The sequence below is a fragment of the Alternaria novae-zelandiae genome, assembly GCF_023758075.1.
Source record: "Alternaria novae-zelandiae strain BMP 2774 chromosome Unknown scaffold_2, whole genome shotgun sequence".
In the NCBI taxonomy this organism is placed as follows: Eukaryota; Fungi; Ascomycota; class Dothideomycetes; order Pleosporales; family Pleosporaceae; genus Alternaria; species Alternaria novae-zelandiae.
The window spans coordinates 1,735,091-1,750,657 of NW_026056962.1; the positions used below are offsets into that span (position 1 = coordinate 1,735,091).

A 15,567-nucleotide genomic window follows, 5' to 3' on the forward strand; every position below is an offset into this window, starting at 1 on the left:
CTCCAGCACCTCGCGCAGAGGCCGATCTCAAGTCCACGCCTCGGGTGCCGACAACCCATCGCCAGTTAGTGGCCGCGATCTCGTCGAGCCCTCGAACAACGGATAGTCACAAGTCGAAATATCGGTCGCAGCACTTATGATGATAAGGAGCGTTATTGCGGGAGCTCTATGTCCATCGTCGACAAGGCTAGCACCAGAAGAGGGGTGCTGTCTATGGAGCCTTCGCCGGGCACGAGTAATGCCGCGTGCAATCTATAAGGCGATGGGTCTAGACATTCTTCTCACAGCCTGGTAGTGGGATTCTCCAGATATCTTCCAAGGGAGCGGTAGGTGGCGTAAATTTGACTGGCAGGTACAGTGATGTCTGCCATATAGGGTGCTGTGATGCTTGGAATGAGCTGAAGAGACCATGGAGAACTGCACGCTGGGCTTATATGACTATAATTTGGACAATAGGCTACTCCCATGAACGTAAAAGCGCTTCACCAGGTCATTACGTTTGCATGCATCGGACGCAACGCGAGATTTGAGTACGTCGTATTTTATCGATGCTACGACTTCCATAATGAACCTGTGAGCGTAGACCACCGCATAGAGGGCTACCTCATCGTATGCGTATCTAGTCTGATTCCAATCCAGAACCCGACATATGTGTTTTCTTGCTCTCTGGGTTGTTCATGACGGTTCGATGATAGTGAAGTTAACTATTGAAAACACCCAGTCTTCTTCACCTCCCATCATCGCTCGCTGTCGCCACTATGGGCGCCACTCTCCTCGCCTTTTACTATCGACGGTACTTCCGCACTGTTCATGGTATCGTCGAGTCGGACGTTCTTTCGAGATGTTCGTTGGACGCAGCGCTTGCACTTTTCGTCGATTGTGATACTCTTCGCCTTGTTGATTGTGCACTCGATGCCAGAGTGCTCGTGAGTGGTCGTAGACTTTAGGTGTCCGCAGTAGAAGTAAACGCGATATGTTGTGCACATCCTGGGCTCGTGTGATAAAGGGAAGCAGACAAGTAGATTGTGTGTTTGGCGATGACAGGATGCAGATAGTGGACGGCGTTTTCTGTGGAAAACAGAAACCGTGTGCCGAATGTAATGGTTTTGTAATTAGTTGCCTTTGTGAAGCATGTACCAATGTGACACGTTTTGCCCAATGTGACGATTTGGTTCACATGGCAAGGTTGAAGCTGTTGAAGACTCTCTGAGTGATACGTCGTTGATCATTCCAAGGTTGTAGCGTAGATGCTCGGAATCTTTACGAGAGTCGTGTCTATCACCCATATCTTAATCGCAGACTGAGATCGCCGGATACCGCTACCCAAAAATCATATTTTCCGTCATGTGTACCAATCTCGTAATTACGTACGACTGTGGCCACGAGAGCAAGATCAACCTCCCCTGTGGGGAGAGGAGTTGCAAGAAGACTGCAGAACATAGTAGGACAAGGCAGTACGAATGCAGACCCTGTGTAACGGAACTCATAAATCGCCTCCGTCGCGAACGTAACGAAGAGAAACAGAAGGCTCGAGATGCTGGGAATGTATCAGCTAGGATGCTCCAGCAACGGAAAGCCGAGCGTGAACAGGACTTAAAGGTAGCAACAGCAGACATCTGTGTTCACGTCGATCTCGAGACAACATTCGCTTGCGGGCATCAAGATCTAACGACATGGTCCTGTGCCACTGCCAAAACCGCAGAAACTGCCAATCACCAATCTGTTTGGAGAAAGCTCGAGAACGACAGGGACGAAGACTGCGGAGAATGTCTAGAGCAAGAAGAAGCTAATCGCGATGAAGCGTTCGCGCGATTAACTAGATCTCACGCTGCTGAGACAGACACAGTGCATGCGTTGAGGGAACAGATGGACGCGCTGGAAGAAGAGAGAGATGAGCTTGCAGATAGCTTGGAATTGGTTGAAGATGAGGTCAAAGCAACTCTGGAAGAGCTACTGTCAGATGGCCGGCGCCATACTGAAGAAGTAAATGCTGAGCTTGACATCTTGGCGGTAGAGCAAGCTGTGTTCGTCCGACAAATGGACGACCAGAATATGGCATTGGAAATCGCAATTTTGGAGCTTCGAGAAGAGTTGCAAACAGCTCTCTCTGAGAACGGTGCGCAGAACTCTCGGCGTGTATTTGATCACCACGAAGCTGATCTTTCCGGAGTTTAAGTTGCTGAAGGCGATGTCCAAGAGTGGTCACATGATCGAATAGCCGAAACCGAGGATGATCGCGGGAACAAACCCGCCCTTAAGACGACTGCCACGTTCGATCAGCTACCGAAAGGAAAGCCGGAGAAGCCACCCAAGCCGCCAAAGCCCACGCATCTATAGTATCATCAGCTTCAAGGTGGATCTGGATGACGCGCCGGTAAGACCTCATGAGATTAGAGACGTGATGAAGGAGTTGGTGGAGACGAAGGCGAGACGCCAGAGGTAGCGTTGCCGAGAAAGGACATCCGTTCCCGTGTGCGGCTGTGGAGGTTCATGTTTTTGTGAGGGGAAGTGGCCCTTGACGAGATGATTTGTGGAGTCGTGGGTCGTTGATACAGCGCCTCGAGAAGTTGAAGCTCTGAGGATGAGGCTCTGGAGATGATCGGCGCTTTGAATACTGCAATTGCGAATCCTTGTCGAATTGAAATTGTTTGATCTTCTGTAGGTCAGTATGCATTTATGGAACTCACAATGTTGTGAAGCTCAGTATCTCAGCCACGTGGCGCGACAGCTTGGCAAGAGCGCCCTGTTCCCCGACGCCGGCGCCCGTCCTACTTCGCAGCACTGACAGCCATCTTCGGCCACCGAGTCGCGTCTTTCGACTTCCCAAAGCTTTTGCATTCTGTGTTTGTGCGAGCCATAAGCCTGCAGCCACTATACGGCTAGACCGAGCGGAACAGTCCAGCTACGAGACCCGCCCACTTTGATGGACCCTATCACACACTCTACTCACTGAGAAGCTTAGGGGCTCTACTTGCGAGTACGCGTCGGTGGATTTCTTGCATTTTGTTGCTCGGAAAGGCACAAAGAAACCAAGAAAATCCACCGGACGACGAAGGATTCCGGCTAAATTGCGGGGATGTTATTGTTTGCACGAGCAGCAAAGGTACATCATGATCTGTGAAGGCTGCCAGTTGCATCACTTTAGACCTCGGCGGCAAGGATATCCAGTTGTCTGGAATACTGTAGACCGTATGCAATCCTGCCGCGCTGATATGCAGCAGTCAATCACCCACATTGTTGGTGCGGCAGCAAAACTCGTCCACGGTGGATAAATCTTCTGTCACACATTACGCCCGTAATCTGACCGCAATCATCCGCCCTACCCCAGTTCAATCTATGAGGAGAAGAACTCCATAACTTCAGTTTGTTAACACCATCAGGAAGCATTGAGAAGATGAACAGAACTGCCGAAGCGCATCGCGAGCTGCTAGCAACACGAAAGTTCTCGTCCCGCTTCGCCAAGCGTGGCGTTTCAAAATGACCACAATGAAAGCATCCGCCCGTCACCCTCGCGGGCTCCACGAGTCAACCCATGTCAGCCAAGAGAACGGCCCCGCAACACGCCAACCAAGGAGGAGGCCGTTGATAATTATGCGGCGTTATGTAGGGTTCTGTGTCGACTCGGTAAAATTTCCGCACCGACTTCGCTCCCTGTTCAATCAAGCCGCCAGCTGGAACGGGACAAGAGCGCGCGGTGGAGCGGACATCAAGCTAAACATGGTGCCGTATTGCCATCCTCTGAAGGGCTGCGAAGTAACTGCCGATTCCCTCTTCCTGGCTTTCGACTTGCGACCCAAGACACAGACGTGCGACGAGTAAGCTTGTTCGGATACCGGGACGCATCGTACGTTCTTATATGGGCTGTGCTCTTCCCCAGATTCCTTTCCCCAGACTTTCGGAACTTGTGGGGCCACGACACAACGAAGAGATTTCGCTTCGCATCCTTTAGATCTCGAATTCGGCATCCTACTTGGACAAGATGGCACAAATCGGGATGGTATCAACGGGGACACACCCAAACCACCCAACCCCTGCTGAGCTGGAGAAGGGAGACAATGTGCTTTGTACGTTGTTTACTAATCTTGTCGCGAACATGTGCTAACGGATTTGCTAGTTGAGGAGGCCAACGGAAGCGACCGATCTACAGACGGCGAGTTTACCTGGACAGCTGAGGAAGAGAAGAAGGTTCGACGTAAACTGGACCGCGTGATTGTGCCACTCACGACCTTTCTTTACCTGCTCTGTTTCCTCGATCGGTACGTATCATTTCACTCTGCGCAAAACTGTTCGCTAACCACCTTGAAAGTGTTAATGTTGGAAACGCGCGTATCCAGGGTATGGGGGAGGAATTGGGTCTCAACACAGGTGTCCGTTTCAACTGGGTTACCTCGATCTTCTACATTGTCTACATGTTCGTCGAAGTACCGAGCAACATCCTTCTTAAGAGACTTGGCCCGAAATACTACTTGCCACTTCTCGTCTGTGGCTTTGGTTTCGTCTCACTATGCAGCGCCTTTGTGAGCAGCTTCGCAGGGCTGTTGGTTGCAAGGGCCTTCTTAGGTGTGTTTGAAGGTGGTGTGATGCCGTAAGTACCTTCTATCGTTATTTGTAGTGCATACTAACCATCCGTCTATAGGGGATTGGCATTCTTCATCACATGTTTCTACAAGCGCAACGAACTTTTGTTCCGCATCGGTATCTACGTATCCGCGGCCTCAATGGCTGGAGCTTTTGGTGGACTGCTCGCTACTGCGTAAGTCCTGTCACATTCTTGAGATTACATGAAAGACTAATTACACTACAGTCTCGCTCGTATTCCACCATGGGGAGCTTCGACTATGATTCTCCATACCTGGCGTAACATTTTCTTCTTTGAGGGACTTTTTACCGTCATTGTCGGCCTTGCTGCTCCCTTTCTTATGCCTCGTAGCCCAGAAGAATGCTGGTTCTTGAACGAGCGCGAACGAATGATTGCCACACAGAGACTTGTGTTGAAGGGAGGAGCCGATGAGAACGAAAAGACTGAAGTACATCACGTCAAGCGGGCCGTGATGAACATCACAAACTACTTCTGTGCCTTTGGTTTCTTCTTCATCAACATCACTGTACAGGGTATCTCACTATTCATGGTAAGGCGATATCCTCCCCAGAACCTATGGTTTACTAACATGCATTACTAGCCCACTATCCTCAGGGATCTCGGATGGACGGCCACCAAGGCACAACTCTACTCAGTACCTCCCTATGTATGTGCTTGCTTGATCGCTATCGCAATAGCTTTCGCATCCGACAAGACGAACCGCCGTGGTGTCTACCTCGCTGTCTTTACGCTCCCGGCTATTGCGGGCTTCTCGATCATGCGATGGGCGACCGACCCTAACGTCCGATACGGCGGTATCTTCTTGATCACCATTGGTGCATTTCCCGGAGGTCCTGGCTTCCTTGCGTGGGCGGCGAATAATGCGGCCGGCCCTGCTGTCCGCTCCGTCTCAACTGCTTACGTTGTCACACTGGGTACCGCTGGAGGTATTCTCGCGACTTGGTACGTCAAATCATGTGGAGGATTGAATCAGATCCTAGGCTAATACATTACAGGACCTACACAAGTGCTGACGCGCCACGATACCCAATCGGCCACACCATCAACTTGGTTGGTCAGTGTTGCGTCTGCATTCTCGCCATATTCGGTATCTGCTACTGCAAGTGGGAGAACAAGCAGCGTGATATGGGCAGGCGAGACCACCGCTTGGTCGGCAAGACTGCTGCTCAAATTAAGGATCTCGGATATAGACACCCCGAGTTCCGCTACATGCACTAGATGTGTGTGTGTTTACGATTCGATACGACCTCAACACTTCGTTCGTTTTTAGTTTGCTCGATGTTAGCGTAGGGCATTTGGGAATTCAACTTTTCCCTTACAGCTTGCCCAATAAACATGGGCATCTAAACTCTCCGTTTATTCGTTGTGATGGTGAACTTTACGATTGATCTGATGAGCTACCGGCAGCATGCGGTCTAGTCATTGGCCTACTTTGTTTCGGCAGATTCTGGACCGTGGCACATGATTCATAAGAAGGCTGATATCTATTGGATCTTTTGTCGATGATGGTATATTGTGATGTGTGTATGGTCTGCAGTTGACTACTTCGGTGTATGCCAAACCGCCAAGCTAATCTATCGATAGTTCCCAACTCAGCTCACATGTCCGATTTGGAACTGGGGTCATGAAGCATACATAAGATGTCAAGCGAGAGCTGACTGCTCTTCAGGCGCAAAGATCTGATCACTCATCATGCAGATACTGATTGCACTCCTGGTAGCCGCCACGGCGGTGAAGGCACATTGTGAGTTAACGTTACATGATTCCCGGTGATATGAGTCTCATACGTATAGACACCTTCCCACGTCTTGTCGTAGACGGCAAGCCAGAAGATAAAGACTGGGCCTCAACCCGCGAGACCAAGAATGCGAACACCAAGCAAGGCATCGAGGTGAGATAGCATTCGATTCACCACTGGCTCATGATGTGTCTATGATTCTTACTTTGTCCAGAACCCCACGGTCGCAGACATCCGCTGCTACACCTCCAAAACCGCGCCAAACGTCGCAAGCGTGCCGGCCGGATCAATCATTCACTACATATCCACGCAACAAGTCAATCACCCGGGACCAACGCAATACTACCTTGCGAGAGTTCCTGATGGCAAGGATGTGAAGAACTGGGACGGGAGTGGTGCAGTGTGGTTCAAGATTAGTACCACGATGCCGACCGTAAACGCGCAGAAACAGATGAGCTGGCCAGGACAGAGTAAGCTGTCCCTTCTCTTCACTTCGCGCTTACTAATGACGTTTCGCAGACGAGTATCTCACACCCAACACAACAATCCCTGCTGCCACGCCATCGGGCGATTACCTGCTCCGCGTTGAGCACATCGCACTGCATATGGCTATGCAAGCGAACAAAGCGCAGTTCTACCTGGCTTGCTCGCAGATCAAGATAATTGAGGGAGGGAATGGGCTGCCGAGCCCGTTAGTTGCGTTTCCAGGTGCTTACAAGTAAGTCAGACTGATGAGCACCAAGAACATGCTAACATGAGGCCGCAGAAGTAATGACCCGGGAATTCTTGTTGACCTGAACAAGTATACAGCGGCACCAGAAACGTATCAGCCACCGGGTCCGGGTGTTTGGCGCGGATAGAAGGATAGGTGTGGATGTGATTAAATTTCCAATGGGAGTGTTTGTAGATGTTAGAAATGAGATTTCTCAATTTCTTGATGCGTTTACCACGATAACGACGTAGCTGTACAGCAATGTAGAGGCTGTGATTGCGAAGATTGCAGATCAGCCCAGACATATGGATTGCGGCTCATTCACATGCGTCACTGGTGGCTCGTGCGGAAAATTGCGGCATCGCGGGGTGATGGGTGGGGCACGAATTTGTTAGATCGAGTCAACGCGGAATTGAAAACCCACCTGCCGCCCCGTCCACTCTTTCCTTCTTGTCTCTCGCCCTCACGATGTCGACTACTGTGGTGCTCGGAGCACAGTGGGGAGATGAAGGAAAAGGAAAATTGGCCGATATCCTAGCCCATGAGTCGCAAATCTGCGCCCGCGCCCAGGGCGGCAACAACGCCGGACACACCATTGTCGCGAACGGAGTGACATACGATTTCCATATCCTCCCGAGCGGTCTCGTAAACCCCGGCTGCATCAATGTCATCGGAAGTGGCTGCGTCGTCCACGTACCTAGTTTCTTCAAGGAGCTGGAAGCGCTGGAGAAACACGGATTGAAGACGGACGGAAGAATATTCATCTCGGACCGCGCCCATGTCGTGTTTGATGTGCACCAGATGGTGGATGGCCTGGAGGAGGTGGAATTGGGTGGTGGCATGATTGGTGAGGAGCACACGCGCCTGCTGCGGGACTGACGTGCTGATGGCGGGATGCAGGCACGACCAAGAAGGGTATCGGCCCAACCTACAGCACCAAGATGACCAGGAGCGGCCTCCGCATGTGCGACCTCTTCGACGAGCAGATCTTCGAGACGAAGCTCAGGAGGTTAGCCAACTCGTTCCAGAAGCGATACGGTGATCTACTCAAGTACGATGTGGAAGAGGAGATTACGAAGTACAAGGTGAGTCACAATGGGGTTGGAATATACGGGGCAAAGACTGACAATGCCAAAGACTCTGCGCGAGAAGCTTGCTCCCTACGTCGTCGACCAGATCCCGCTCCTCGCATCGGCAAAGGAGAAGAACGCCAAAATCCTCGTCGAGGGTGCGAACGCGCTGATGCTGGACATCGACTACGGCACATACCCCTTCGTCACATCGTCAAACACTGGTCTTGGAGGTGTCATCACAGGTCTCAACTTGGGATGGCGATCACTGAAGGAGGTCATTGGCGTGGTCAAGGCATACACTACCCGTGTCGGATCGTGAGTTGCATCGCCCCGAAAGACAAACTCAGAGGCTAACAAGTAGTAGCGGACCCTTCCCTACCGAGCAGCTCAATGAGGTGGGCGAGAAGCTTCAGTCAGTCGGCCATGAAGTCGGCGTTACAACCGGTCGCAAGCGCCGCTGCGGCTGGCTCGACCTGGTCGTTGTCAAGCACTCACACGCGTGCAACGACTACACCGCCATCAACCTCACCAAGCTCGACGTCCTGGATGAATTTGACGAGCTCAAGGTTGCGACATCCTACTCGTACAAGGGCGAGGTGCTTGAAGGCTTCCCCGCGAACCCCGAGATCCTTGCCCAAGTCGAAGTACAATACGATACACTGCCAGGTTGGAAGAAGCCGACGACTGGCGTGACAAGCTACTACGACCTGCCCAGCCAAGCGAGGAGTTACATTGAGTACATTGAAAAGTTCGTCGGAGTCAAGGTCAAATGGATTGGTGTCGGCCCTGCGCGAGACCACATGATCACCTTATAATAGCCCTGGAGGATTGCTGATGAGGCGCGGCTTCTGATGCCATTGCGCTTGTGCGGACACGACGTCTGCATCCCGAGCGAGAGGTGATAGGGCTGCTGCCGATAAGTCCATGCGAGGATGCAAGGCCTCGAAACCATATAGACAAATCTCAGGCATACTTGATTCATGCGTGGCTTAATTGCTGGTAGCGTGCGATGAGGGCGGCCTTAGCTGGGTGTTCAGCCGGCTCCCGTCTCTTTGGCCCCAACTAGGCGAGCATGCGTCGCAACCGCAACCAGATCACGACGCGTGCTTACATACACTCGCGGACAACATGGTAAATTCCATTAGCGAAGTTCCTGAGGCCGAGGCGACCAGCGCGATGCTTGGAACAATTCTGGCTGCGGCATGAACAAGGCCCCTCAGGCGGCCAGCCCCAGCCTTTTCTTGAGCTGTGCCGGGATTCCGTCCGCTGGCCGTGCGATACCCCGAGCAAGGGACCGAGTCTTGGTAAACGTCATGAACCTCTGCTGTCACGCCGGCTACACGGAAATAGGCCTTTAGCTGCGCATCAAGCCCTAAGCTCCTGCAGCCGACGTAGGTTCACGCCAGAATACTAAAGAAGCTGCTTGCGCCCGTTGCTCTTCGACCATCAAGCACCCACTGCATCACAACAGTACGACCCGCTCCACAACAACGCCGACTACAACACCAGCCAAGACACCAACCATGTTCACCAAGACCGTTCTCAGCGCGACTGCGCTACTTGCAGGTGTTGCGACAGCGGGATCGGCGCCTGGCTTTCCCATCGACGTCACTCAGAACTTGACCGTGACGTACGGCAACAATACCGTGTCGCCCGGTGGAGAGCGCATTCCTCGTCCCGGTACGTTCCATCCGCTGTCGTCGCGGCGCAGTCGAACCGAGTACTGCCAAACACCAACTAACACTCATCACCACCAGAAACCGCAGCACCCCCAACCGTCTCGTCGCCAGTATGGTTTTCCGACGAGCGAGGCCCCGGCCAATGCGTCCTCCTCATGGTCGACCTCGACGTGCCCCGTAACAACTCGCGCGTCCAATTAGTCCACTGGATCGCTACCAACGTCACACGCTCTGTTCCCATCTCCGCGAACACAACTGGCTCAGCCCTCGACATTCCGTCGGACAACCCCGTCCCATACCTCCAGCCCTCACCTCCAGTGGGTGACAGCCCCCACAGCTACACATTCATCCTCATGCAGCAGCCGCGCAACTTCAGCATACCCTCCATGTACGCGGACTTGGCGAACAACCGAGTGGGCTTCAACGTCAGCAAGTTTGCAGCAGACGCGAACCTGACGACTGCTCTGGCGGCGACCTGGATTACCGTGCAGAACCTTACCGACGTGCCGTCCAACACAAGCTTCCCACCCCCGAGGCCGAGCCCAACGGGAGATGGCGAGGGCTCGAGCGGCCCTGCTTCGGGTGACGCCAGTGGCGCCATGATTGGTGGCAGGACATTGTGGACCGCGATTAGCACTGCGGTCGTAGCCGTGGGTTTTGCTATCGCTTTGTAAAGGAAGAGTCTAGGATTAGAAGATGAGTATAATAAGGACATGTTGAGAAAAGGACAAAAAGAGGTGGCTGGTACATGAACATAATACGAGGGAACGATAGATGAATACATATGGATTGCATTCGCATGCAAGAAACAACGCATATGACAACGAATCGGATAGATCAGACTGACTTACAGAGGTCGAGAGTCGATCCAAGGCTTCGTGTGTGTCCATCCAAACTCGACCCATTAGCTCCAGATGGCGAACTGAGAGTGCGCACACGACACAGCAAACGCGAGCTGAGCTGACGTATCGTTTCCCTGCGCTAACTCGAAGCGCGAGCCTACTGACTGTTTCTACGCACTGCGAGCTCTACTTCCAGTCCCGTGCTTCATTTCCCACTCCTTTCGCACTGCTTGCTTGAGCAAATCTGCTTGCTCTCCTTGACGCGATTGCTCTTTCCTACATTAAGCACCAGCTCGGGCTCTCATCCCGCATTCCAACTCGGATCAGTCACCCTCTTTGACACACAAGCACGACTCCACGCGGAATCACAACAGAAGGACTATGAACAGCTCAAAGTGGGCTCCTGGCGGCGCGAATAGCGAGAATGAACCAGATCCCCCCGCCCCACCAGCAAATGCGCCTACGGGTCCTCGCGATACACAGTCGCGTGACCGTCGCAATGAGTCTGGAAGGGGAAGACAGGGAAGAGGCAGAGGCTCGAACAGAACTGAGCGCACCAACAACCGCGGTGGGCACAACAGTGGCGCTGCAGGACCTGCGCCAGATCGCAGCCCTTCCATCAATGACGGCTTGTCTCCGTTTGGCAGGATGGGACTCAACAGTGCGATTGGCAGACAGCCATCTGGCGAGGACTTCAACGGCAGGTTGACAGCCGGTGTACATGGAAACACAACCAATCAACCCCGACCAAGCGCCGTATTCCCACCAGGCCTTAGCATAGCCCAAGACGAACGCTCTCAGCGTGACGCCGACCAAGCAATAGACGAGTTCCCTGGTCTGGGGGCCGATCGACAAGCTGGTCGCGCGGGGGATGAGGCTTCGAGGATGTCTCTGCCCACCCGCTCTTCCCCATCAATTTCTTCCTCTAGGGATCCGTTTCGTCACGCGGCTCAGAACCAGGCTGGTCAATTGAACCACATGACAGCGACTCCAAAGCCTGCCCGCTCTGTACGTGCTATCCAAATCAAGAACACAGACGGTGAGGTAGTCGCCTTCCAGCCTATCTCAGCTACGGGAAAGATGGAAAATCAGAAGGGACATGGCCTGAACCCCTCTCGTTCCACTTCAAAAGATCATGATACAGGTGTTGGACCTCTTACTACCGGGACTGCAGCGAACAGCGATATGGAAGCCCGCATCAAAGCGCTAGAAGATCAACAGACCGACACCCGCGACATGGTCGACGCCATGAACCAACTCTACATCCGTCTTAGAGAGTCCGTCAACCATTTGGAGTATCAAAACACACTGCAGCGAGTTCGCCCACAGACACCCGGTGCGCCATCTGCAGATTCGCACGCCCCTGCAGTTGATGGGTCCTCCTATGTGCCCTCTCAGGGTAATCTTTCCGACGACGAGTTCTCATACATGCTCAAGATGTTTGCTGGTAAGACGATTACTGCAGACCACTGGGATAATGTGGTATGGAGCTTCTACGGCCAGAACGCGGCGAATGCCCATGACCAGGACCAAGGTCGGAACCAGAACCCATTTACAGATGAGTATAAGAACGAGGCTACGGATAAAGGTCAGGATGGGGACAAGGATGTGGATAATGACGACCCCTAAGACGTAGAGGCGACGCCAGCGTCATGAGTATGGAAGTTTAGCTCGATAGCTGCTGTCTGGTTCTGTGGCCATAAAGGCTCATGTTATTACGGTGAAGTGTTGATGTAGAGCAGGGCAACAAAACGCAGTCGGTAACTCTATATAGTGATCTCAATGCAGGTGTATTTCCAACACCTTGTATTCGCTGTATACAACTGTAGGAATCAATAAAACTCCCTCTCTGACGTTTGCCGTGGATGTGGACGGCGACGACGTGCTCGTAGGGGGCAACAGCAATAAAAGGCTGATATTATGAAGACGACATGCAAGTATCAATGGGAATTTTGTACATGAAGAGAGTCATGTTGTCATCATTCGTATAAGAGAAGAGAATCCTACGCAATGCCATACCCTATTGTCTTCGCCTTGCTAATACATCGTCAACTACCTGTCGTTCCCTCGATCCATTGTCTACTCCGCACTAGCATTCGTCTTAGCCGCCGCAGCAGCAACTGCCTTCAAAGCCGCCGGGGCATCGTCCCACGGCATGACCAACTCAACAAACCGCATCTTCTGCGTCTCGCCACTGCTGAACTCTTCGTCTTGGAACAACTTCTCAACCTCCTCCTTCGTCTCCACTCTATATGTGAGTACACTGCCTTCTTCAGCGCCGAAGACGCGGGGAATGTCCTTGTACTTCCATTCCTGGACGTCATTGTAGGAATCTTCCCATCCGTGGATGAGTCGCTCGATTGTGTAGCCCTTGTTGCAGATGACGAAGATGATGGGAGCCAGCTTGTTTCGAATCATAGTAGAGACTTCTTGAGCGGTAAGTTGGAAGGAACCGTCACCTGTAAATAGGATGGTGCGCTTGATGTTTGACTCTTTTGCGGCGAGGGCAGCGCCTTGACAAGAACCGGTTGCGTAACCGATGGAGCCCCAGAGGACTTGCGAGATGGCGTTGACGCCTGCTGGGAAGCGAGTCTCCCAGATGCCGAAGTTGGAGGTGCCAGTCTCGGTGATGAGGACATCATCCTTCTTCAACCACTGACCAAGCTTTGGCCAGAACCAGGCGTGTTTGATGGTTGGTTCTGTCGATGAAGTCTCCTTGTCCGGGACGTTGTTGTTCGGGTTGGGTCCAGATTCGATGTTCAGCTTTCCAAGCTTGGCTGTGACTTTGGAAAGAACACCGTTCATTCTAACACCAGGATATTCCGAGTATCGTACTTTGCATCCGTAGCTGTGTAGGTCGATAGTCGTAAGCTGTGACATGCGGATGGTGAAGCCTGCAGTGTTGAAATCGGATTTGATAGCACCAATGCTGAGCACGAGGTCGGACGACTCGACGCGTTCACGCACACCAGCGTTTGAACCATCTCCGGCGTAAACACCACCATAGTTCGGCAGAGTCTCGTCTACCGCACCCTTTCCCATTGGGGCGACGAATGTGGGTATTCCAGATTTCTTGATGAGCTCGTGAGTCTCCTTCAATGCTCGGTGGCGGATAGCGCATGCATCTACAAGAATGACGGGGTTCTTTGCCGCGTGCAGATACTTCAGTACCACGTCAACGACGTAGTCTTCGGCTTCTTGGTCGTTTTGCGGGTAATCCAGATCAAGCGGAGTATTGAGGCGATCGCCGTCGACCTTCTTCGTTACCATGTCGCTAGGCAAGGAGATGTAGACAGGCCTTGACTTCAGGTAGCATTCCCGAATGGCGTTGTCGATCAGCATGGCCGCTTCATGCTGGCTGTTGAGCATCGAGACAGCACACGAGATCTCCTTGGACATGCGCGAGAAGACCGTAAAGTCGCCATTTCCAAGAGTGTGATGTAGCAGCGCTCCGTTCCTCTGAGATACCGTCGATGGGTAGCCGACGATGTGGACGATTGGGACATATTCCGAGTAGGCTCCGGCGATGGCATTGACAGCAGACAATTCACCCACGCCGAAGGTGGTTACCAATGCAGAAATGCCCTTGACTCGTGCGTAGCCGTCTGCGGCGTAACCTGTAATGATCGTCAGCATCTATCGCATGAGACAGACGGATCGACTTCGGTCGCTCCCGCAAGCGAGCCGCTGATAGCCAGAACGCAAGAACAGGCTCTACGTACCAGCATTCAGCTCATTGCAGTTGCCCACCCATTTCAGGCCGACTTTGGGGATGTAGTCGAGTGCGACGAGGTTGTAGTCTCCTGGAACGCCATGGACGGACTCAACGCCGACTTGCTGAAGTCGACGGAACAGGTACTGGGGTTCTTGTGAGCTAGCGCACTTTCACACGCGTGTACAACCCATGACTTACCTCTGCGACGTCGATTGGGTTTTTGATATCCTGCGATCGTAGATCTTGCGCCATGTTGCCAAGCTGTCAGAGAGATGAAGCTTTGGATGCTAAGAAAGTAGTTTGTTTGATGTGGTGATGGCAGGCTGTTGGGCGCAGCTACCTTTAAGGGTCCGCGAAGTTTACAGCAATGAGGTCATGTCCGGTCTTTACCGGCCAGCGCCATTGTTGGGCCTGTCTCGTGCGAGTGCATCGGGTGCATGTGGGATGCTGCACCATAGTAACGCGACGCGCAGCATACCACGCCGTTTGTCAGCCCAGGTGGCGTGAGCTACCAAGTCTGCGGCATAGTATTGCTACCGGATGCGTGCACTCGCAGCTCGAAGTGTCCTTGACGACGACATTCTTCGCAACAAGACTAATCCACAATGGAACTGTGTCGCATCAAACACGCAATCGATATGGGTGAAGAAGTCGAGACATCTGGAAGTGGGGCGCATCCTTAGCTTCGTGGGAATTCCATGGTAGCGGAACCACTTTGCCAGCATGTTCTTAGTAACTATGCATCATCACCTGCGTGGCAGCAAACGCGAAAACTGGTCAATGTCAAAGCTTTTCTAAGCATGCAATCGAATGTTCATATCACGACTTTGTCTCTTGCAGTCTGTCTTTCGTCATCGCCTGTACCTTCTCTACCAACTCGTCGTTTAGCGGCGTTCTCACACCCACTTCTCGTCCTCGCCTTGCCCAGTATCCATTGATGTATCTGATTTCAGTCTCTCTTCTATGCCTCATATCCCATACCATGCTAACGGTCGTCGCTCTGTTCTTCTCGATTATATCCATAACAGTAGCATGCAAGGCTTTCGCTGAAAACCTTTCCTTTACTCCCTCTACGCCCTGTAGTTCTGGTAAAGCGAGGATGACAGACGAGATCTCTTGCATGAGCCTCGTATTGGTTTCTGGGATGCTTAATATGTATGCGGTTACGGCATCTTCGAGCGCGCAGATAGGGTTGCTGAGAGCGTTAC

At 52.5% G+C, this 15,567-nt stretch overlaps 6 protein-coding genes across 6 annotated transcripts; 5 read left to right on the forward strand and 1 right to left on the reverse strand.

Moving 5' to 3' along the window:
* Window positions 1-3,394: 3,394 nt before the first annotated feature.
* On the forward strand, window positions 3,395-5,818 carry J4E88_001607 (uncharacterized protein; the record flags this gene model as incomplete). The annotated part of the gene is made up of 8 exons (XM_049395276.1): window positions 3,395-3,469; window positions 3,950-4,064; window positions 4,115-4,256; window positions 4,307-4,585; window positions 4,637-4,753; window positions 4,805-5,129; window positions 5,181-5,542; window positions 5,596-5,818. The coding sequence occupies 8 exons, from the start codon at window positions 3,395-3,397 to the stop codon at window positions 5,816-5,818; spliced, it is 1,638 nt and encodes a 545-aa protein (XP_049259140.1).
* A 556-nt stretch (window positions 5,819-6,374) lies between these two features.
* Window positions 6,375-7,198, forward strand: J4E88_001608 (uncharacterized protein; the record flags this gene model as incomplete). Its single annotated transcript, XM_049395277.1, has 4 exons — window positions 6,375-6,491; window positions 6,553-6,808; window positions 6,858-7,056; window positions 7,105-7,198. The coding sequence occupies 4 exons, from the start codon at window positions 6,375-6,377 to the stop codon at window positions 7,196-7,198; spliced, it is 666 nt and encodes a 221-aa protein (XP_049259141.1).
* Window positions 7,199-7,518: 320 nt separating this feature from the next.
* On the forward strand, window positions 7,519-8,938 carry J4E88_001609 (uncharacterized protein; the record flags this gene model as incomplete). The annotated part of the gene is made up of 4 exons (XM_049395278.1): window positions 7,519-7,897; window positions 7,951-8,135; window positions 8,188-8,438; window positions 8,488-8,938. The coding sequence occupies 4 exons, from the start codon at window positions 7,519-7,521 to the stop codon at window positions 8,936-8,938; spliced, it is 1,266 nt and encodes a 421-aa protein (XP_049259142.1).
* Window positions 8,939-9,646: 708 nt separating this feature from the next.
* J4E88_001610 (uncharacterized protein) lies at window positions 9,647-10,476 on the forward strand (the record flags this gene model as incomplete). The annotated part of the gene is made up of 2 exons (XM_049395279.1): window positions 9,647-9,803; window positions 9,881-10,476. The coding sequence occupies 2 exons, from the start codon at window positions 9,647-9,649 to the stop codon at window positions 10,474-10,476; spliced, it is 753 nt and encodes a 250-aa protein (XP_049259143.1).
* A 549-nt stretch (window positions 10,477-11,025) lies between these two features.
* J4E88_001611 (uncharacterized protein) lies at window positions 11,026-12,273 on the forward strand (the record flags this gene model as incomplete). The annotated part of the gene is made up of 1 exon (XM_049395280.1): window positions 11,026-12,273. The coding sequence occupies one exon, from the start codon at window positions 11,026-11,028 to the stop codon at window positions 12,271-12,273; it is 1,248 nt and encodes a 415-aa protein (XP_049259144.1).
* Window positions 12,274-12,723: 450 nt separating this feature from the next.
* On the reverse strand, window positions 12,724-14,611 carry J4E88_001612 (uncharacterized protein; the record flags this gene model as incomplete). The annotated part of the gene is made up of 3 exons (XM_049395281.1): window positions 12,724-14,261; window positions 14,367-14,502; window positions 14,558-14,611. 3 exons carry the CDS (start codon window positions 14,609-14,611, stop codon window positions 12,724-12,726), a joined length of 1,728 nt encoding a protein of 575 aa, XP_049259145.1.
* Between the last annotated feature and the right edge of the window lie 956 nt (window positions 14,612-15,567).